At 50.8% G+C, this 21728-nt stretch overlaps 1 protein-coding gene across 1 annotated transcript; it reads right to left on the bottom strand.

Moving 5' to 3' along the window:
- Positions 1-2998: 2998 nt before the first annotated feature.
- On the bottom strand, positions 2999-20677 carry GABPB2 (GA binding protein transcription factor subunit beta 2). Its single transcript, XM_083416670.1, has 9 exons — positions 20450-20677; positions 17461-17600; positions 14964-15131; positions 13846-14040; positions 11117-11267; positions 10861-10974; positions 9547-9729; positions 8263-8411; positions 2999-7255 (listed from the first exon to the last, which is right to left on the bottom strand). Exons 2-9 carry the CDS (start codon positions 17566-17568, stop codon positions 6983-6985), a joined length of 1341 nt encoding a protein of 446 aa, XP_083272796.1. The 5' UTR covers positions 17569-17600; positions 20450-20677; the 3' UTR covers positions 2999-6982.
- Between the last annotated feature and the right edge of the window lie 1051 nt (positions 20678-21728).

Here is a 21728-nt window from a genome sequence, read left to right as displayed (position 1 = left end):
GAGAAGACGGCAGAACTCGTTGCCAGAGATTTTTGGTGGCCCAAGATGCGGGGGGAAGTCGCGGAGTACGTCTCGAGGTGCGACACCTGCCAAAGGGCTAAGTCAGTCCACAAACCTCCGGCGGGACTGCTCGAACCGCTGCAGACTCCGAGCGAACCGTGGGAGAGGGTGGCCCTGGACTTTGTCACGGATTTACCCAGCTCAAGGGGTAAAACGGCAGTGCTAGTGGTGGTGGACATGTTCACTAAAATGGCCCACTTCATTCCGTGCGCGAAGGTCGCCACGGCAGAACAGACCGCCAAACTGTTCATAGACCACGTCTTCAGAGTGCATGGACTGCCACGGTCTATCTTGTCCGACAGGGGGCGCCAGTTCATTTCGAGCTTCTGGCAGAAGCTGATGGGTTTCCTGAACGTCAAGATCAACCTAGCGTCCGCGAGACACCCGCAGACCAATGGACAAGCGGAACGCGTCAACGCCGTCATGCAGCAGTACCTGAGATGCTACGCAAATCAACAGCCGACGACATGGGTGGACTACCTGCCGCTCGCTGAGTTCGCTTACAACAACACGAAGCACGTGTCCACAGGGGTGACGCCGTTCTTCGCCAACAACGGGAGGCATCCCAGAACCTTCCCGGGATTAGAGAGACTGGGGGAGGGGGAGCCACAGGCAGCGGAAGTCTTGGCGGCGGAATTGCAGGAAGTCCACGAGCAGCTTAGGAGGCAGTTAGAGCTGGCAAAGCACGCATACAAACTGCAGGCTGACAAGCACAGGAGGGTTGGTGAAGACATACAGGTGGGAGACTGGGTGTGGTTAGCGGCCCACGCAGTGCCGACCAGATCCTTAGCTAAAAAGAAACTCGGACATAAGCAGCTAGGACCTTACCTAGTTGAGGCACAGATCAATCCGGTGGCCTTCCGGTTGACACTTCCGGAAGGATCCAGAATGCACCCAGTATTCCATAGGTCGGTGCTCACGCCCTACAAAGCACCTCACCGATTTCAGGCGCAGGGCACGGCACCAGACCGGTATGAGGAGATCCCCCCAAGGAGGGAGTCGCCAAGAAGGGAACCCATCAACCAGGTCACAGAGATTTTGGACTCGAGATGGGGGGAAGAGGGAGTAGAATATTTTCTCGCAAGGGAAGGTACCCCGGCCAGCGCCAACAGTTGGGTGCCGGACTATGCCCTGGACGAGCCTCTCCTCAAAGAGGAGTTTCATGCCTTGTTCCCACACAGGCCCATGCCAGCCGAGTATTTCGACGACTGGCTTTTCACACCCACGCTTTCTACCAGCACGTTCCAGGGATTTACCTCGGACGAAGAACCACCATTAGACACACGTTCACCGGAGGGCTCGCCCTCGGGGTTTGCCTCAGACCGCTCGTTTTGGTGGGACAATCGAGGAGAGGAGAGGTGGCTGAGGGGCCCTTGGCAGGCAACGGACCCAGAGGGGAACGAGGGTGAGAGGGACATGGACGTGATGGGGGAGGACGTTGGGTTCGAGCATGGCGGCACGGAGATGGAAGCAGAGGAGAACGAGGTCGGCGAAGACATGGAGGACGAGCCGGATTTCTCTAACTGGATGCACGCCACGGGGGACGAACTGTATCCACCATTCACCCCCACAACGATGGAGCACCCAGCACCCCCGCCGGAGGAAGGGGAGGGGGGAAGGGGGGGCTTCGAGGGGGGGATGGATGTCAGGGGTTCAGGAGCAGAGTCACTGGAGAGGGAAGAAACAGAGAGCGAGGGGGAGGAGTCGGAAGGAAATGTCAGCGGCGACAGTAGTCCAAGATCTCTGAGTCTCTCCAGTGACTCGGAGGATTCACAGAAAGGGGCCCCCATGGTCAGGGCAAGGGGAGTGCCCAGGGGGACACCTCGGGAAGAAGGGGACTCAGAGAGTAGCAGCTGGAAATCCGGACCAGCGTCCCCCCCAGAGTGCAGTAGGGGGGAGGAGTCCAAGGCATCGGGATCAGGGAGCGCGCAGGCAGAGGGAGAACGTGAGGCAGGAGTGGCCACACCCTCGTCAGGGAGCGAGGAAACGGTCATCCGGAAAGTAAAACGCGCGCGCGCGCCAAGTTCAAATGTACAGGAGGGCGGCAAGGTGGGCAGCCCGGGTAAGGAGCCAGGTCCTAAAGCCCGCCGAAGAGAGGGGGAGGAGTCAGAGGGGTCTAGCTCCGCATCGGAAGAGTCCAGGAGGAATGAGACCCCGGGGGGTAGTAAGACCCAGAGGAAGAGAGAGAGAAGGAAGAGGTGGAGTAAGATTAGAGTCTTGAACTGGTGCACGGGGGGTGGAGATCCAGACAGAGCTTCGCCGGTCTAGAGTCCAGACGTAGGGCTGGGACGCTGAGACTTGTAAATGGAGACTATTCTTCAATAAAGACTTTGATACTGTACTATCGGCCAGCGTTGGTCCTTGGTGAGCTGGGACCCGGAGCCAGCCCTGACAGCCGCTAATAGCCTTTTAGCAGCTAATCCGCTAATCCCTTAATAGCCGCTAATCCCTTAATAGCCGCTAATAGCGCTAATAGCGCTAATCCGCTAATGGGCTTGCTTCGCAAGACGGAAAAAAACGCAAGACGAAGAGACTCGCAGAACGGATTCTTTTCATCTTGCGAGGCACCACTGTACTGTATTCCCCAGCAACCCCCTTCTTCCATTTCCCTCCCTCCCTCATGGGATTATCAGCCAGCGGTGGGGAACCTGAAGCTCTCCAGATGCCGTCGCCGGACTCCCGGCAGCCAGCAGGGCCAATGGTTAGGCCAGCCGTATCTGAAGGACTATGGGCTCTCCCATCCCTTGAGACTGAGATATGGGTAATAAATGTGGACACACGGCCCAGGGTGTCACGGAACCCTTCCAGAAACAGGACCCCCTGCAATGGGTCAGGCTCAACTCAGCAGACTCCCAGACCCACAGAACCCGTGAGAACGGTTGTCTCGCTACTCCACAAAGGAGTCCTGCTTGTTTTAATTTCCCACTTCGGAAAGAAAACGGGTGACAGTGGCATTTTTATTAACCAAACCAGAGTACAAAAAAAAGAGAGGAAATTGTACACATTGTAAACGTAACATTTTCGGGCAAAAGACCCTAAAATATAAAATATATTTCCCTCCCCTCCCCCCTCCTTAAACAAGCCAGCCTGTACATAAAGCTATTTTTCATAATAAAAAAAGAAAAAAGTCATCTACAAATCTGTAGGGCACTTGTAACAGCTGTTTCCTGGAGTCTGCGCCGGGCCAAGTTAGGAGGTTTCCGTGGCCGTCAAAGGCCAGCGGGGCCCTGACGTTGACGCTGCAGTTTTGATGAGAGACGAGGGTCATTGCTCTGCCTGCTCCCCTTTCTCTCCAGAGACCACCAAGGCACCGGGCGAACGCCAAGGTGCTACGTTTTCTAGCACTTAGAAGATCGTTTCAAGATCGCTGCTTTAAAAAGTGAAAGGCTGCAGCAAGGCTTCTTATTTCCTTTCTCTAAATTGCACATTAAATAAATAGGCTTCCTTTTCCTAAAAACGCAGGAGCACGAGTCCGGTGCTCACTGCCTCCCTCGCTCCTAGATGGGAAGGTTCTTCACGAAACCTGTTTGCTTACAGTTTATTTGTCCTGACTGGGGCCAGACACTGTGCATTTCAAAGCACTATATACCACGATGACACAATCATGGCTTCCCCCAAAGACTTCTGGGAGATGTAGTTTTGCTAAGAGTGCTGAGAGTTGCTAGAAGTCTTCTATTTCCTCTCACAGAACTACAATTCCCAAAGGTCCCTGAGAAGAGAGACTGATTGCTAAACCACTCTGGGACCTATAGCTCCTATATATATATTTTTTTTGGGGGGGGGGTCTCCTAAGAACTCTCAGCACCCACAATGAACCACAGCTCCCAGGATTCACTGGGAGGAAGCCATGACAGCTTAAAGCGGTATTGCAGTACTTTAAATGCATGGTGCGAATCTGGCCCTAGTGACAGGTACTGTGAGAGGGGATCTCCATTTCTTGTGGGGGACGGGGCTGTGTGTCCGTGATCCTTTGCACACCTGATTTTCCTCCCTCCCTTAGGAGGAACGGAGAAGCCCACAGCTTGCCCCAGGGATTCAACAGCGCATCCGGAGAATGCATGGACACCTCTAGCTTAGTGGAGAACTCTTAGGAATGTTTAAACAACAACCCTGCAAGAAAGTGTGTTTAATCTGCACCGCCAAAATCGTCGGTTCTCGGTTGCTGATGTGCCCGACGTTTGCTTTTATAAGCTATCCCTGAAAACCTTAGGAATGTGGAAAGCTGATTTATGCAGATCGTTGGTCCGCAAAGGGCAATACTGTCTGCACTGACCGGCAGCAGCTCTCTGGGCTTTCAGGCAGAGAGGGGGTGCCTCAGAGACCTGAGCCAGGGACCTTCTGCACGCAAGACAGTCGCTCTGATGCTCTGCCAGAGCCCTGGCTTCTTCAAATTCTAAAGCCTGAGCAGCTGCTCAGGTGCCCCTGCAGAGAGTGCTGGGACCCCCCACCATCCCCCGTCGGCATAGCCAACCATCAGGGATGCCGAGAGCTGCAAAAACCCGTCCACGTTGGCTACCTTCTGGGTAATGAGGAACTCAGCTGCTGACCATCAGCCTCGCCCATCGTCCTTTTGAAGGAGCAAATGCCCCGCAAGGATCACAAGTGGGGAGTGTGTTGCTGCTGCCGTCATGCTCGAGTCCCGCTCGCATCTGGGGCACCTGGTCGGCCACAGTGAGAACAGGGTGCTGGACAAAATGGGTCGCCTTCAGCCCGATCCTGTACCGCAGGGCTCTCCGTACGTTCTTATGGGACCTCCAGAGACAGTCTATCTAGGTCCTTCGGTTCCTTGGGGCGTTTGGCCACTGTGAGAGCAGGGTGCTGGGCCAGACGAGCTCCTGCCGGCCTGATCCTGCAGAGCTCTTCCTATGTTCCTACACGTGTGTGCAGTTGCTGGCTGCCTCTCAACCCACCCTTGGACACACACACCCCAGAACCAGGGAGGCGAGAGAGACATCAAGGGCTGTTATCAGAGGCTCACTGGTTCCCCTAGTTCCCACTTTTATTTTATAATAGCCGGGGGGGGGGTACTAGGTCCCCCCCTACAATGTTGGGCTTCAACTCTCAGCATCCTGTGTGGCCAACCTGTCACGGATAGCAATGAGGGCTTTCCCACCCGGTCCCTAAGGCACCAAGTGCAACACACAGCAGAGCAGATAGACGGGTGTAAACCTGAATACAGTTTTTGGGGTTGTTTTCTTTTTTTAAAAAAAATGTGGTTCTAGTCCTCACAGGCACAAAGGCAACCCTGGGAACTGGACTGTGATCAGTTATATACATACACGCACACATATATATATTAAAAATATAGAGAGCTATGGCAAATATAAATAAATGCACCTTTTGAAATTAAGCCTGCTTCAGCCGCACAGTGGCTTCGCAGTCCGAAGGGAATAGATTCGGAAGCCCCACACTAGCTAGGTTTGTGAGATTCCTCGCAATGGGGTGGCTCTTTCCTTTCCTATAAAATATTGGCCCAGTTGTTAACAGTTACCGTATTTTTCTGTGTATAAAACTAGGTTTTCTTCCTTCAAAATAATGTCAAAAATTGGGGGGCGTCTTAGGGGCCATCTCTCTTCCCATTTTCCTAAATTTGAGTCCCCCGAAATAGGAGGTGTCTTATACATGGGGACGTCTTATAGACAGAATAATACGGTACGTGTTGTATTCTGGATAGAACTGAAGGCTGGGGGCGCAAGGGTGAAGGGAGACAGACAAGGGCAAGAGTCTTTGGGGTCCCTTCTGAAAGCTGAATATCCCAAAGGCCTGCATAGAGCGAAGAGCAAGCCTGGGGGGCAGAAACAGGGGAGAGACGGCACCTGCAGCCTTCCGCAGGTTGACCCCAAGTCCCACCAGCCCCGGTCAGAATAGGATGGGGATTAAGGAGGACGAGGAAGGTGTGGCTTGCGGCCGAGGAGCATCCGGAAGGGCTGCAGACATCCCGCCATCCCTGAGCCAGAGGTAAATATGCGCATCTCACAAGGCACAGGCAGGCAGGCTTATGCTGGGGCCAGGGTAGCCGAGGGGGCCGCTTCCCCATCTTCCAGGGGCCACCTGGCAGAGGTGCGAAGGGAGATAGTGGGTGGAGCAACGGGCATGGATTTCTCCCTTTTGTAATCTAATAAGGCTGGTTTGTACAGTCTCTCTCTCTCACACACACACAGACACGCCCCTCCAGTCAGATAAGCGAGAGGCACGACTGGAATTCAAGGACACCCCCAGGGCTAACAAAACCCTCCCCCTCATCCCCCAGGAGGTACAGAGAGGGCAGCTCAGAGGCTCAGCACCAAGGGCAAGGCTTTCGACACAAGCCACTGCCCATGTTTCTAAGAGGAGAGCCTGCCTTCGTCGCACCTGCTACTGTCAAGGCCTTGGGAAACAGGAAAGGGGTGTCTCCTGTCAATTTGCACGCAGGGTCCGTCAGCAACTGGGGCCATTTGGGGGAGGGAGGGAACGTCCTGTGGATCTGCTCCTGTTTTCTGCCACCGGCCCCCCGAGAAACTGGGCTGCATTCCCACCCTGTTCCAGAGAGGGCTGGCACCCTGACAGTAAGGCTGCCTCGCCCTCATAAAAAGGGCCAGGTTTGGTGCTTTAGGTCACTTGCTGGCGGCTTATAAAAAGGGCTTCTGGTAACAAAAATATCTCTCTCTGAACGGCTAGGGAGAATATAAAAAAGGCATTTATTTTATGGCTGTGGGTGTTTAAAGCCCTGTTCTGGAAGGGGGGGGAAAGCGAGGACAACGGACAGGAGAGGGGGTAGGGGGGTTGACGGTGAACTGCCCCCCACCAAAGGACTTCTGTCCAGAGTTTCTTTGGAGGGAGGGGTGTGGCTTCCTTCTCTCTGCTACACCCCTTTTCCCAGGCAAGCTTTAATCCTTTTGATTTTCCTATTTCAAGAAAGTGAGCGAAAGGGCGACCTGAAGGGTTACGAGGTGCTGATGGTCTCCACCGCGACGTCGGTCGGGAGTTCCAGGTCCACCGTGGAGCTGACGGCTTCCTCCTCCGACACGGCGGCGGAGCTGACCGCCTGGCCCTCGTCCTCCGCGCCCCCTTCCGTCCCGTTGGCCTGCTGCCTGTCCATGGCCTCCAGCTTCTGCCGGTACCCCTCGGCCTCCAGCTCCTTCTTCATCAGCCGGCTGCGGTACTCCTGAGCGCGGCGGTTGGCTTCTTGCAGCTGCTGCTGCAAAATCTCCCTCTCCTACGGGGGGGAAGCAGACCCATGTCACTGAGAGCCAGTGTGGTGTAGTGGTTAAGAGCGGTAGTCTCATAATCTGGGGAACCGGGTTCGTGTCTCCGCTCCTCCACATGCAGCTGCTGGGTGACCTTGGGCCAGTCACACTTCCTTGAAGTCTCTCAGCCCCACTCACCTCACAGAGTGTTTGTTGTGGGGGGAGGAAGGGAAAGGAGAATGTTAGCCGCTTTGAGACTCCTGAAGGGGAGTGAAAGGCAGGATATCAAATCCAAACTCATCTTCTCTTCTTCTTCTCTTCTTCGTCAGGAGGGGCGGCTCAGGGCAGCTGCAGAGAGGGCTTCCTCCAAAGAGGGGGGTGGATCAGGGCTGGGCTAAAAGTCCCAGTTTACTGCTGGGGGAAAGCAAGGTTCTAGACCTCATGAACTGCAGAGGGAAAAAGCACAGGGGCCCCGTCCATCTTCCCTCTGCGAAGGGATGGAATATTCCGCACAAGTAAAATCTTTCTGGCAAAAAGGGAGAACTGCTTGTGCTTAAGAGTGTCGGACTAGGACCAGGGTTCAAATCCTGCCAGTTGCCCATGAAGCGCCTTGGGCCGGCCGCTGCCTCTCAGCCTAACCTGAGAGAATAAAGAAGAAGAGTTTGGATTTGATATCCCGCTTTATCACTACCCGAAGGAGTCTTAAAGCAGCTAACATTCTCCTTTCCCTTCCTCCCCCACAACAAGCACTCTGTGAGGTGAGTGGGGCTGAGAGACTTCAAAGAAGCGTGACTCGCCCAAGGTCACCCAGCAGCTGCAGGTGGAGGAGCAGGGAAGCGAACCCAGTTCACCAGATTATGCCATGTTGAGTTTCTTGGGAGGGAAAATGATGGGATATGATTGCAACAAAATAACAACAGTCGTAGCTTGGAAGTTGAACGGAATCCATTCCGGAAGTCTATTTGATTTCCAAAATGTTCGAGAACCAAATCACAGCTTCTGATTGGCTGCAGGGTTCCCCGCCCCCACCCCTTACCTTGCTTTCTTCCAGGTCATCTGCAACTTCCTCTACCTTGATCTTCTTAGCAGGGGGCTCCTCCTCCTCCTCTACTATGTGGTGATCGCTGTCACTTTGCTCCTCGATGATGGTTTCTTCTGCAACCTGACCAGCAGGCACTGTGAGGACTGCAAGAGGAGGGCGGGGGTGGGGGGGAGACACAGGGAATTCTGGTGAGGGGAGGAAAGCACGCAGTGCTGCTCAGGGGTTGGAAAATTCAATTTTTAGAACAGGAGCCATTCCAGCCTCAACTAATTGCAGTTCACGTTCGTCCCTTTACAGAACAGAGCTTGGTCGGTTCATCTTCAGTTCACAGCTCAATTCAATTTCTTTAATACTGTGTTTAAATTGCTGTAACTCCCCTTGGTACCTGAGACTGAAGTGTGGTATGCTAATAAAGATAATAACAATTATTATTATATTATGGTTTCTATTGTTTTATACAGGCCTGCCATATGCCTGGATTTTGCTGGACATTACTGGGATTTCAAAGGTGGAACTGACGTCTGGCTTGGTCCTGGATCTTAGACAACTCAATAGAAAAATCACAGGGTGTTTTTGGCATTTTTGTAAAAAAATAAAATCTCAACAACTTTGGGGTTTGTCTTTAAAAGGCTCGTCGACTTTGGGGTTTTCCAAACAGCAACCTTATTTCATACCCACAATCTTCAGCAAAGTTCCTTCGGATGGATGGCCCCACGCAGTTGGAACTGTGGAAGGGGAAGATGGGGGAGAGATGAGGTCTGGCTTGCCAGACCAAAAAGATACTACGAAGGCCTTTGCCAACTTGGTGCCTTCAAGACAGGGATGCCCTCCAAAGGCCAGGGACGGTGATCAAAGTCCAAAATCCCTGCAATGCAGCAATCGCAGCTAAGGAGGTCCTGACTGACAGCCACCCAACTTCTGCTTAAAAACCTACAGGGAAGGAGAGTCCATCGCCTTCCGAGATCCACTGTCAAAGAGCTCTTGCTGTCAGAAAGTTCTTCTTAATGTTTGCTTGGCATCTCCTTGTCCTATGAAACTGATGCTTGGGATCCTCCCCTCCAGAGCAACAGAAGAACAAGCTTGCTTGTCTCCTCCAGGTATCTGAAGGTGGCTCTCCTATCACGTCCCAGATGTAGTCAGTCAGTGTCCAGCCACGCTGGAAGGGCCAGAGGTGTGTCCCCCACACTCCCTTGTCTTCTGTTTGATGCTGGCTGAGCCCAAAAAGAAGGGAGCAGCTTGCACCTCTTTCCTGGAGTCGTTTCCCCCCCCCCCCTTTACCTTGCTGCCCATTCTGCATCGTCACGATGAAGGGCTGGCCGAGGGCCCCGCTGGGAAGGGCCGCCTGGAGGTTGCCCAGATGGACGCCGTCGGTCATGATCGTGATAATCCGCCGGCCCCCGCCACCGACCACGTGCTGGAGGGGGGAACTGGCAGAGCTGGAGTCCACTGTTTCCTCAGACGCTGCAAAAAAAGGAAAAAGAAAGAAGTCCAAGGCAAGAGCTCAGACGCTTCTGTTTCTTTTTTAAAAAATTAACCAGGGAGGAAAGAGCTTAAATCACAGCTTTGGGGGCCAGCTGGACAAACACAGCGCTTACGATCTGGCGCCACAAAGAAAATGAACAAATGAGGTCTAGCAACCCACACGCAGCTGCGGTTTTCACGTTTGTTGGAATGGACTCGAGAAACACTAATTTCAAAACGAGGTTTCTAGACCTCATGGCAGCACAGAGGACAGAAGGGTTTCTTGCTCCCTTTTTCGTGTAGGGGCATGGCCGTTTTCTGAACACAGAGACCTTGAATGGCCTAACTCAGGACTGGCGGGATCTGAGGCCTGCAGGATGCTCACCCCTGACTATCTGTCCTGCTGGCGGGGGGGGGGGGGGGGAGGCAGTTTCCCTCTCCCTGCTTTAAAATGCACTATGGGGGGATTGGCAGAGTAACACTACTAGCTCTTTGTGATTTCCACATTCATTCATTCCTTCATTCATTGATAAAAGGCTTGTGAGGATCCGAACAGGGATGGGGACTTTGTCGCTATCCAGATATTGCTGCGCCTACAACCTGCTGGCTGCTGAAAAGTCGCTGGTTCCTCATCCTACCCCTAAATATTTCAGAAGTGCGTCTTTGCGGCAGGCCTCTCAGGGGTTAAGCAGTGGGTACCTGGCAGCCCTGCTAGCCATGAGGCCTGCATTTTGTTAAACTGGAAATATTAATTCATGTTGTAATTTTGTTCGTTTACCTTATGATGTAATTGTTTCTTTGTTTATTGGTCTTGTTTGTAGGATTCTGTAACTTTTCTGTATTGCTTTTCTGTTTATTTTTATTACTAGCATTCATTGAAGGGCACGCTACTGTAACTAACTAGTTTGTTTTTACAATGCCCACCAGGTTACTGGGGAAAGTCCAGCGAGCTAAGCCAACCCCCCCTCCCTGCTTATGATCTGGACAGACAGGAGGGCTGTTGGTGAGGGAGCAGAGATGACCTGCTTTTTCCTGTCAGAGTTGAGACAGTCTGCATAGGGACAATGCCCAAAGTCTTTCCACTCATCCGCTCATCCCTGGCGACTAAGACCCAGATTCCTTTTGACCTACCAGGGGCTCTGTTTGAGTTGGAAAGCGGGCCGGAGGCTTCTGCGATGGCTGCCAGCGTGGCGAGGACTGAGGTTGTTGAGTTTGGAAACTGCACCGTGGAAATGTGGGAATCGCCTGCCCGGGAGGGTGGAAGAGGGAACAAAGGATGTTAACAGAGACGTCCCAGAATGGCAGACGCGCACAGAGGCGGATTCACTATCCTGTGTTGACACAGCAAGAGGGGAGGAAGTGGGTGTGGCCGTTTCCAGAGTCCTACCTGAGGTTGTTTTGGTGCCTGCCGAGGAGACGATGCTGGCCAGACTCATCATGTCCCCTGAAGCCAAAATAAATGGCTGGCCCACGGTGACGGAGCCTGGGACCGGGTTCACTCTCTCGGGGTTGGTGTTGACCTGGTTTTGCATTGCTTCCTGAGGAATAATAATAATAATAATAATAATAATAATAATAATAATAATTTATTATTTGTACCCCGCCCATCTGGCTGGGCCTCCCCAGCCACTCTGGGTGGCTTCCATAGAAACAAAAAATACAGTAAAATATCACAGATTAAAAACTTCCCTGAACAGGGCTGCCTTATGATGTCTTCTAAATGTCAGGTAGTTATTTATCGCTTTGACATCTGATGGGAGGGCGTTCCACAGGGCGGGCGCCACTACCAAGAAGGCCCTCTGCCTGGCTCCCTGTAGCTTTGCTTCTCGCAATGAGGGAACCGCCAGAAGGCCCTCGGCGCTGGACCTCAGCGTCCGGGCAGAACGATGGGGGTGGAGACGCTCCTTCAGGTATACTGGGCCGAGGCCGTTTAGGGCTTTAAAGGTCAACACCAGCACTTTGAATTGTGCTCGGAAACGTACTGGGAGCCAATGTAGGTCTTTCAAGACCGGTGTTATGTGGTCTCGGCAGCCGCCCCCAGTCACCAGTCTAGCTGCCGCATTCTGGATTAGTTGTAGTTTCAGAGTCACCTTCAAAGGTAGCCCCACGTAGAGCGCATTGCAGTAGTCCAAGCGGGAGATAACTAGAGCATGCACCACTCTGGCGAGACAGTCCGCGGGCAGGTAGGGTCTCAGCCTGCGTACCAGATGGAGCTGGTAGGCAGCTGCCCTGGACACAGAATTGACCTGCGCCTCCATGGACAGCTGTGAGTCCGAAGTGACTCCCAGGCTGCGCACCTGGTCCTTCAGGAGCACAGTTACCCCATTCAGGACCAGGGAGTCGTCCACACCTGCCCCCGGTCCCCCCAAAACTGTACTTCTGTCTTGTCAGGATTCAACCTCAATCTGTTAGCCGCCATCCATCCTCCAACCGCCTCCAGGCACTCACACAGGACCTTCGCCGCCTTCACTGGTTCTGATTTGAAGAGAACGATGCCCTGATTCAGGCAGATGTTCCTCCCTAAACGCTTGTCCCAAAACAGCCTTCCAGTTGCCATATCCACCCGCCTCTTTGCAAGCCCATTGCTGAAGAATCCTTGGTCCAGAAACAGCCGTTCTTGAGGCACAACTCCTGACAGGAGCAAGACCCTCTCAGCGTGTTACACTTCAGGCTCAGAGATCTGCCCTGGGTGCTGATTTGTTACCCGGCCAAATTCACCTTGCTCCATATGTGCCTATTCAACCCCTTTCACACTTGCAAGGAATCAATCTTTCAGTGTTGCAGCACTGCTCATTGACATTAGGAAAATGCCTTCACCATACAGTCACCGTTCGACTGCCAGAACCGTTCCAAAACCAGGGTGTGGCTTCCAATTGGCTGCACTCAATTCCTGCACTCAATCAGAAGCCACAGAAGCCGTGCCAGATGTTTGGCTTCCGAAAACCGCTTGAAAACCAGAACACTCACTTCCGGTTTTTGATAGTTTAGGAGCCAAAGCATACAAGTACCAAGGCATTTGGCAACCAAAGTACAACTGTACTCTTTGCAACATCTGCTTAAAACATTTTTCATTTACGTACACACACTAAGACACACCATCTTATTACTGCTTTTAAAACTTCTGGTTTTATTTCTGTTTTGATGAATTGGACATCCATTAGTTTTGAACCTTTGGTTCTATCAGTATTTTTAATGAATGTTTTATACTGTTTTATGCAAACTGCTAAAAAACCTTGCCAAATACGTAGATAAAACCACTGCCTTTGGTCAGAAGAAATTAAACTTTCAAGGCTTGTCGGCGTATTCTGCTTCAGCTGTGAGTTGGGAGAAAGACATCAGAAATCTAAAAGAGGCAGTGTCATTTTTAGGTGCCGGTCCTTCGGGTCTAAAAGAGATAAACACCAGTACAGTGGTGCCTCGCAAGACGAAAAGAATCCGTTCTGCGAGTCTCTTCGTCTAGCGGTTTTTTCGTCTTGCGAAGCAACCCCATTAGCGGATTAGCGCTATTAGCAGTTTAAGGGCTATTAACGGCTATTAAAGGCTTAAGGGATTAGCGGATTAGCTGCTAAAAGGCTATTAGCAGCTTAGTGCCTTAGAAAAAGGGGGTGGGGAGCGGAAAAAAAACCCCAGGAATTGCAAGACATTTTCGTCTTGCGAAGGAAGCCCATAGAGAAATTCGTCCTGCGAAGCACCTCCAAAACGGAAAACCCTTTCATCTAGTGGGTTTTCCGTCTTGCGAGGCATTCGTCTTGCGGGGCACCACTGTATTGCTAACCACAAGCATAGCATTATCCTAGAGCCAGACAACAGTGTTGGGCCAGGATCTCCTAAGGCCTCTACTTGTTCCTCTAGTCACCCCTTTCCCTCATTGTCTGATGTGCTCCTTTCGTGGCAAGGGTGCTTGGATTGTGGGACACCCTCAGAGAAGGCACTCACTCAGCTCCTTTGCCAATGGAGGTTCAGACAGCAAGTTAAAGTAATAATAATAATAATAATAAAGCACTGCTGTTTTGGAGGGCGTTTGGGATATTTAATTCCCTTTTAGGTCCTCATTAAGATACAGTTGATCAGGGCTGGTGTTCTGTTGGGAACAAAAAGGCAGCGTTTTTCTCCCACCTGAAGTATCAACAAGGTCTCTGGGTTGTTCTTGTCCAGTGCGATGTCAAAGGCAGACTTGTCAAACTTGCTGAAGGCGTGCACGTTGGCCCCGTACTTGACAAGCAGCTCAACGACGTCGCGGTGGTTGTGCTCCGTCGCCCAGTGCAACGCCGTCATCTTCAGCATGTCCTTGGCGTTCACGTCGGCACCGTTCTGACGAGCAGGGAGAGGAGAAATGGCAGCTATGGGTCAAAGCCAATTTCAAGAGGAGCATGGGGAACGCAGGTCCCCAGCCGTGCAAAGAAATCAAACCATCAAGGATGCTCCAAGGAGGTGCTTTTCAGCTCTCTGTGCTAGCGCAAATCCTACTCTAGCCACAGTCGAGACAACAGGAATACAGCTATGCTAGTCTGTCCCGATGTACCAACAAGACCAGGCATAGGCAACTTTCAGCCCTCCAGATGTTTTGGCCTACAACTCCCATGATCCCTAGCTAACAGGACCAGTGGTCAGGAATGATAGGAATTGTAGTCCAAAGCATCTGGAGGGCCAAAGGTTGCCTCTGCCTGAACAAGACACTATGACAAAAGCAAGATGTGGGTAAACCCATCAGCGAAGGTTCAGCAGGTGAGAGGGAATGGAGGATAATTTCTTATTACTGCTTCTATGGGTGAAAACAGATGGTGGGCTTTAGGTTCTGCTGTTATTCCCAAACTGATACAGTGGTGCCCCGCAAGACGAATGCCTCGCAAGACGGAAAACCCGCTAGACGAAAGGGTTTTCCGTTTTGGAGGTGCTTCGCAGGACGAATTTCTCTATGGGCTTGCTTCGCAAGACGAAAATGTCTTGCGATTCCTGGGGTTTTTTTTCCGCTCCCCACCCCCTTTTTCTAAGGCACTAAGCTGCTAATAGCCTTTTAGCAGCTAATCCGCTAATCCCTTAAGCCTTTAATAGCCGCTAATAGCCGCTAAACCGCTAATAGCGCTAATCCGCTAATGGGCTTGCTTCGCTAGACGAAGAGACTCGCGGAACGGATTCTTTTCGTCTTGCGAGGCACCACTGTACCTGGTTGCTTAACCTTAACCGTTGCTCAGGTCTTTTAAAAGCCACCCCCGACACGACAGAACCTCGCCTACCCTGATGAGGAGCTCCACGATGTGCGAGTGCCCGTCAGCGGCTGCCATGTGCAGCGGGGTCCTGTCCACCTTGGTCCGTGCGTCTCTGCTCACTCCCGCTCGGAGCAGGACTTCCGCCGTGGAATAGTGGCCATGCTGAGCTGCCAGGTGAAGAGGGGATGTTCCCAGCTGCCAGACGAGTGAACAGGAAAACGTTACTGCATAGTCCACCATTTCTGACTACACTCCACGATGAACGGGCTCATCCATGGCTCTGTGGCCGCGGCCCTTGTATTCAAGGCGGCTTGCAATCTCCGTGACTCAGGAGGCATGCAGGGACTGTGCGCCTTGCGGACAGGACAGTGGGAGACAAATGGCTTCAGCTGACCATGCAGTCTTCTATAACAAGTGTGTAGGGAACTTAAGCCCCTCCGGATGTCAATCGCTTCCAGCGCCCATCATGCCCCATCAGCACAGCCAATGGGCAGGTACGCTGATGGGAGCTGGGAGTCCATCACCGTCTGAGAGGCTGCAAATGTGGGTTCCACTGAAACTGGTGCAGACCGAGCTGCATAGAATAGTCTTCATATACTACTCACAAATCCACGATTATTTATTTCAGCAGATGCATTAGTATGAGCATACAAGGCCTTAAAAGGTTTGGGATGCAAGCACCGTAGTTTTAGCTCCATAACACGCGTCTTTTTCCTCCTAGAAAGTAAGGGGAAATGTCTGTGCGTGTTACGGAGCGAATGCTTCCCTCCTCCGTGGTTTCCAGCAGGAGAAGAGCCGCTGAGTGGGGAGGAGAGAGGGACAGAGTGCCTGCTTCTTTAAAGGAGCAAAGCGGGAGGGGAGGGGAGCCGCTTACACGAGTGTAAGCGGCTCCTGTCCGGGTGGCTCCTTTAAAGCAAGCAGGTTCTGCTTCTCTCCCTCCTCCCCACTCAGCGGCTCTTCTCCCGCTTTGCTGGAAATAGAAGGAAAGATTTTCAGCTCGCTAAGGTGGGGGGGAAGGAGGGAGAGAAGCAGAGCCTGCTTGCTTTAAAGGAGCAAAGCGGGAGAGAAGCCGCTTACACGAGTGTAATCGGCTCCTGTCCGGTTGGATCCTTTAAAGCAAGCTGGCTCTCTGTATCTCTCTCCTCCCACTTTGCTGGAAATATAGGCTCCTTTAAAGCAAGCAGGCTCTCTGTCCCTTCAGCAAAGTTTTTCAGCTCGCTAAGGGGGGGGGGGGGGAGACAAGCAGAGCCTGCTCCATGCGTGCTCCTTGTCCCTTGAGTGCTTTTCCTTCCCTCCCCACTTAAAACGTGGTTACAAAGCACAGATCCACATGGATCCTCAGGATTTTTGCACTGGGTCACCCCAAATTCACCATCAGATCACATAGCATGTCCATGGCTACAGTTTGCACCAAAAAAATCACGCACCCACTGTTACCTGGGGCTGCAGTGGTGCAAAAACATGGTTACAAACATGGATCCACAGGATTTTTGCATTGGGCTACCCCAAACTCACCGTCAGATCACATGTCTGTGGCCACAGCATGAACCACAAAAATCATACATCCACTGTTTCGTTTAGAATATTTTTTTTCTTGTTTTCCTCCTCTAAAAACTACATGCGTGTTATGGTCGGGTGCGTGTTATCGAGCAAAAAATACGGTATCTAAAAGAGTGCCTTCCCCAGTACAAAAAGCTCCAGACCCTACGATCAGCAGGTGAGGCCTTGCTGATGCTGCCACCACTGGGAGCTGCCTGGTTGGCACTGACCCATCACAGGGCCTTTTCAGTCGTGGCTCCCTGGTTGTGGAATGCTCTCCCTAGCAAAGTGCGCCTGTCTCCATCTTCATTAACTTCCAAGAGCAATCTGAAAACTCTCCTGTTTACCCAGGAATTTGGTGGCTGAAGGATACAGAGAGACCCTCAAGATCATTAGATGCACAAATGTTTTTCAATGTAGTTGCCTTTAGAATGTTCCTAACTGTACCTACTTTTAGATGCTTTTAATTGTACTTGTTTTTAGAACTGTTTCCGAATGTTTTGCTTTGTTGTTAAATTGTATACAGTTCTCGAACAGCTTAGTTAATGAACAAATCGGCTCCCGGAAGTAAGAAGCTCCTGCAGCCAATCGGAAACCACACCTTGGTTTTTGAATGGTTTTGGAAGTTGAACAGACTTCCAGAACAGATTAAGTTCGAGAACCAAGGTACCACTGTATCTGTTTGCTCCCGGGGCTCCTTCGGGACAAAGAGCAGGATATAAATTCAATAAATTAAAAAATAGACCATAGCTCTATAGTACATAAGAAACAAGCAAGTAGGATTTGAGCAGCACATCCCGCTCCACTCCCATGGATTTCAACAACTCGTATTTAGAAACATTGCTAACTCCAACTGTGCAAGTAGAGCAGAGCCATCGTGACTAGTAGCCATGAATTTGTTGCTGTGATCCCAGCCAAAGAACCCTCCCTCTTCCCCCCATTTCCCTCTCCCGTCCCCCGCAATATTGCTGCCCTCCATACACACCCAGTCCGTAGTGAAAGGCGCACCGTTTGCCATCAACGTCCTGACTTCGTCATCTTGGCCTTTGCGAGCCGCTTCCAGCAGCCTCTTCCCCAGGTCCACCAGGGACATCTTGATACATGGGAACAGGTGGTTTCAAAAATCTGGAGTTTGACATGGGGTGCGAGAGAGAGCAGAGGATACGGTACGGTTCAAGGAGAGGACATCAAACTCCACGAGGCTATAATTTAGCATTTTAAAAGGCATGGCAATTATTAAATGCTCCAGCCCCTCCTATAACCACTCGCCGGGAGCGCAGTGCAACAGGTAGGACTTTAAGCGCTGGTTCACAATACAGCAAGGCCAATTCTTAGAATCATAGAATGATAGAGTTGGAAGAGACCACAAGGGCCATCGAGTCCAACCCCCTGCCAAGCAGGTAACACCATCAGAGCACTCCTGAAATATGGTTGTCAAGCGTCTGCTTAAAGACCTCCAAAGAAGGAGACTCCACCACACTCCTTGGCAGCTAATTCCACTGTCAAACAGCTCTTACTGTCAGGAAGTTCTTCCTAATGTTTAGGTGGAATCTTCTTTCCTGTAGTTTGCATCCATTGCTCCGTGTCCGCTTCTCTGGAGCAGAAGAAAACAACCTTTCCCCCTCCTCTAGGTGACATCCTTTTATATATTTGAACATGGCTATCATATCACCCCTTAACCTCCTCTTCTCCAGGCTAAACATGCCCAGCTCCCTTAGCCGTTCCTCATAAGGCATCGTTTCCAGGCCTTTGACCATTTTGGTTGCCCTTCTCTGGACACGTTCCAGTTTGTCAGTGTCCTTCTTGAACTGTGGTGCCCAGAACTGGACACAGTACTCCAGGTGAGGTCTGACCAGAGCAGAATACAGTGGCACTATTACTTCCCTTGATCTAGATGCTATACTCCTATTGATGCAGCCCAGAAATGGGCTTTACAGAAATGCTTTACAGAAGGGAGTGAGAAACCTGCAGCCTTCCCAGTGCCCTTGGACTCCATCTCCCATCATCCCTTGCCACAGGCCTAGCTGGCTGCCAGGAGGCGTGTCCTTGATCTTGCCGCGACAGGGCAAACAAACCCCCTAGAAACTTTTACGTGAAAGATACACATGGTATCTTTGCAAACCGTTCAGAGGTTTCCTTGCAATCAAGCGGTACGCAAGACTTGTCAAATGGAATAGAAATAATGAATGTGAACAGGCACACGTGTATATGCGTATTTAAAATAAACACGTAAAGGATGTTTCCACTTGATATTTACATCGTACCCATATGAAGGGGTATGTACAAATATTAAAACTGTGGCAGAAAGCGAACACTAATATTTCATTGAAATGCACATGGCATCCACCCACAGAGGCAGGCATGTTCCCCCACACCAAGAAACAATGAGATAAGGGGTTGGGGGAGGCCTCCTCCCCCCTCTGTATCCCCACCAAAGGCAGGACCTGAAAGTGGGGTTACAGGGAGGATAGAAGCGTGCTTGTTTGTTGTATTTCCACTCAAATGTATTGGCAAGAGGCCACGGCTCTCCTGTCCTTTTTTAGCATTCTGTTTCTGTCCCCTCCCCATATATATATGTGTGTGTGTGTGTGTGTGTGTGTGTATTACATTTTAGATACAGTGGTACCTCGGGTTAAGTACTTAATTCGTTCCGGAGGTCCGTTCTTAACCTGAAACTGTTCTGAACCTGAAGCACCACTTTAGCTAATGGGGCCTCCTGCTGCCGCTATGCTGCTGCTGCACGATTTCTGTTCTCATCCTGAAGCAAAGTTCTTAAACTGAGGTACTACTTCTGGGTTCGCGGAGTCTGTAACCTGAAGCATATGTAAGCTGAGGTACCACTGTATTACATTATACACACACACACACACACACATATATATGTAAATAATGTGTGCGTGTCCGTCATTATACGGCAAAGGGCTTCGAGGTCTCTCTTGGGAATGAAGCCAAATTAAATCCATCATCCTCGATACCCATTTTAGGGGGAAAGAAAACCCCTCCCATCACTCCACTTGCAGGTCTTCCTGCCCCAAAGAGTCTTCTGCAACCTTGAAAAACGAGCAAACTCATTAGGGGGAAAGTTTCCCTTAGTTTGAATCGGGTTTTTTAAAATAAAAACATTTGTGGCTTCTTTTCTGTGGGGCAGGCTCTGCTTTGCTTGGTGCGGTTGTTTCAAGTTTCTATTAATTTACTGTCGTTGCTCCCAGCATTTATCTGTTTGTTTATATACCGCTTCATTAAAAAAAGAAGAAAAAGCCTCAATGCATTTGTGTGTTTGTTGATTCCTGCATGAAGTCCAGCGTTATTTCTAAGGCTGCCCTTTCCTCCGAGGAGACGTGGCGCCTTCTCCCCCCCTTCTTTCTCTCTCTTTCTCCCCGCCATCTCGCCTTCACAACAGCCCTGCGAGGTCTTCTCTCTCTCTCTCTGTCTGTCTCTTTCTTTCTTTCTTTCTTTCTCTCTCTTTCTCCCCGCCATCTCGCCTTCACAACAGCCCTGCGAGGTCGTCTCTCTCTCTCTCTGTCTGTCTCTTTCTTTCTTTCTTTCTTTCTCTCTCTTTCTCCCCGCCATCTCGCCTTCACAACAGCCCTGCGAGGTCGTCTCTCTCTCTCTGTCTGTCTTTTTCTTTCTTTCTTTCTTTCTTTCTTTCTTTCTTTCTCTCTCTTTCTCCCCGCCATCTCGCCTTCACAACAGCCCTGCGAGGTCGTCTCTCTCTCTCTCTTTTTTTTTTTAAATAATATTTATTGATTTTTCCAATAGCATAACATCAAAGAGGTCGTCTCTCTCCCTCTCTCTCTCTCTTTTTCTTTCTTTCTTTCTTTTTCTTTCTTTCTTTCTTTCTCCCTGCCTCTCTCTCTCTCGGGCCTCCGCCGCCTCATCCCCTCACGCCAACTGCCCCCCCCCCTCATAAAGCCAACCGGCTTTCCCCCCCCCAACAACGACCCCCCTCCACCCCCTTCCCCCCTCTCACTCACCCCCTCAGAGGCGTCTGGGGTTCGGTTCTTCTCCTCTCCTAACTTCCTACCGGCATCTTTCCTTTTTAAAAAAAACAAAACGCCCTTAGCCTTTTTTAAAAATATAGGTTATTATCATCTTGGGGAAATATATATATATATATTAAATTGGTTTTGTTTTTCAAGCCCCTCCCCTCTCCTCCCCTCCCCCCTCGGCGCCGAAAGGGAGGCAAAATGGCGGAACCGGAAGTGCGCCTCGGCTGGGTTTGAAAACGAAGCCTCCGAGGTGAGGGAGGAAGCCTGAGAGCGTCGCGCAATGGATATATCCGGTACGTAAGGGGAAAGCCCACCCCTTCCTCCGACGTGCGTTCTCCCGCTCTCTTCCTAGAGGGGTTGCCGCTCTATCCGTCGCCATCTCCATGGTCCAATGGTAAGCGGCCATGGTTGCCCCGAGGACTTTCTCGGACGCTCTATCACTTGCCACCTCTATGGGGAGCGGCCATGTTTTTCCCCTCCTCCTCCTTCCTCTCTATCCCTCTTATTTCTATGGTAAGACTGAAGACCGCCCTGGAGGCTGAGAGTCTATGGACGCTGAGCGATGGAGCCGCTCTAGCCATGGGCTTCTCTATGGCGATAAGTCGCAATTTCAATATTGGTGACTTTTCCCAAGGTTTTTCAAAGCTAAAATCTGCCCAAAAACCTCAAGGCTAACGTCTTCAGCTTATTTTTCTGCTCCAGAGGGGAGACGTTATTCGTGACTTACTGCTTCATTCTTTTGCACTGGTTTGCCTTAGTGTGAATCTAAATTTGTTGATATTTTTCAAAAAGTCATTTTAAATTTATTTATTTTCCGGTCTTCGCGAACTCCACACTGGTGGCCCGAGGGGAGATGCCGCATTAAATGTTTGCGTTGGCTTCTAATTGTATTTTACCCACTCCCATTATTTATTACATTGCATTCTTTTTATTAAAAATTTAAATCCTATGGATTTTAGAGGCTTGACTTTTCTTTTTCTTTACGCTGCGCACCTTGTGCACCAGTTAGAGACAGTAGCAATTAGCGGGAAACAAATTGTCTAAGTAAATAAAATTGCCTAAATAGATATAGGAAATAAAAGAAGAAATTTAAAAAAATTAAAATCATCTAGCTGAGCACATTTACAATTGCTGCCACAGGCGTGAAGTTCATTCAACCTGAAATTGTTAAAGGTGCAGGGAACAGTGGCTCTGACAATGGTAAATTACAATTCCCGTAATTCTTGAATAGGGAGGTGCTTTGAATGTACGGCTTGCAGCTTCA

Source organism: Podarcis tiliguerta (genome assembly GCF_965153285.1).
Source record: "Podarcis tiliguerta genome assembly, chromosome: 16".
In the NCBI taxonomy this organism is placed as follows: Eukaryota; Metazoa; Chordata; class Lepidosauria; order Squamata; family Lacertidae; genus Podarcis; species Podarcis tiliguerta.
This window is presented reverse-complemented; position numbering and strand designations above follow the sequence as displayed.

Bases quoted from the DNA above. Each gene is read 5' to 3' on its own strand.
- GABPB2 (XM_083416670.1), bottom strand. From the start codon at position 17,568: ATGTCCCTGGTGGACCTGGGGAAGAGGCTGCTGGAAGCGGCTCGCAAA. The intron at 14,041-14,963 runs GTAGGCGAGGTT...CCTGCTCGTCAG, and splicing joins TCGTGGAGCTCCTCATCAGG to AACGGTGCCGACGTGAACGC. The intron at 10,975-11,116 runs GTAGGACTCTGG...CCTCCCGGGCAG, and splicing joins AGGCACCAAAACAACCTCAG to GCGATTCCCACATTTCCACG.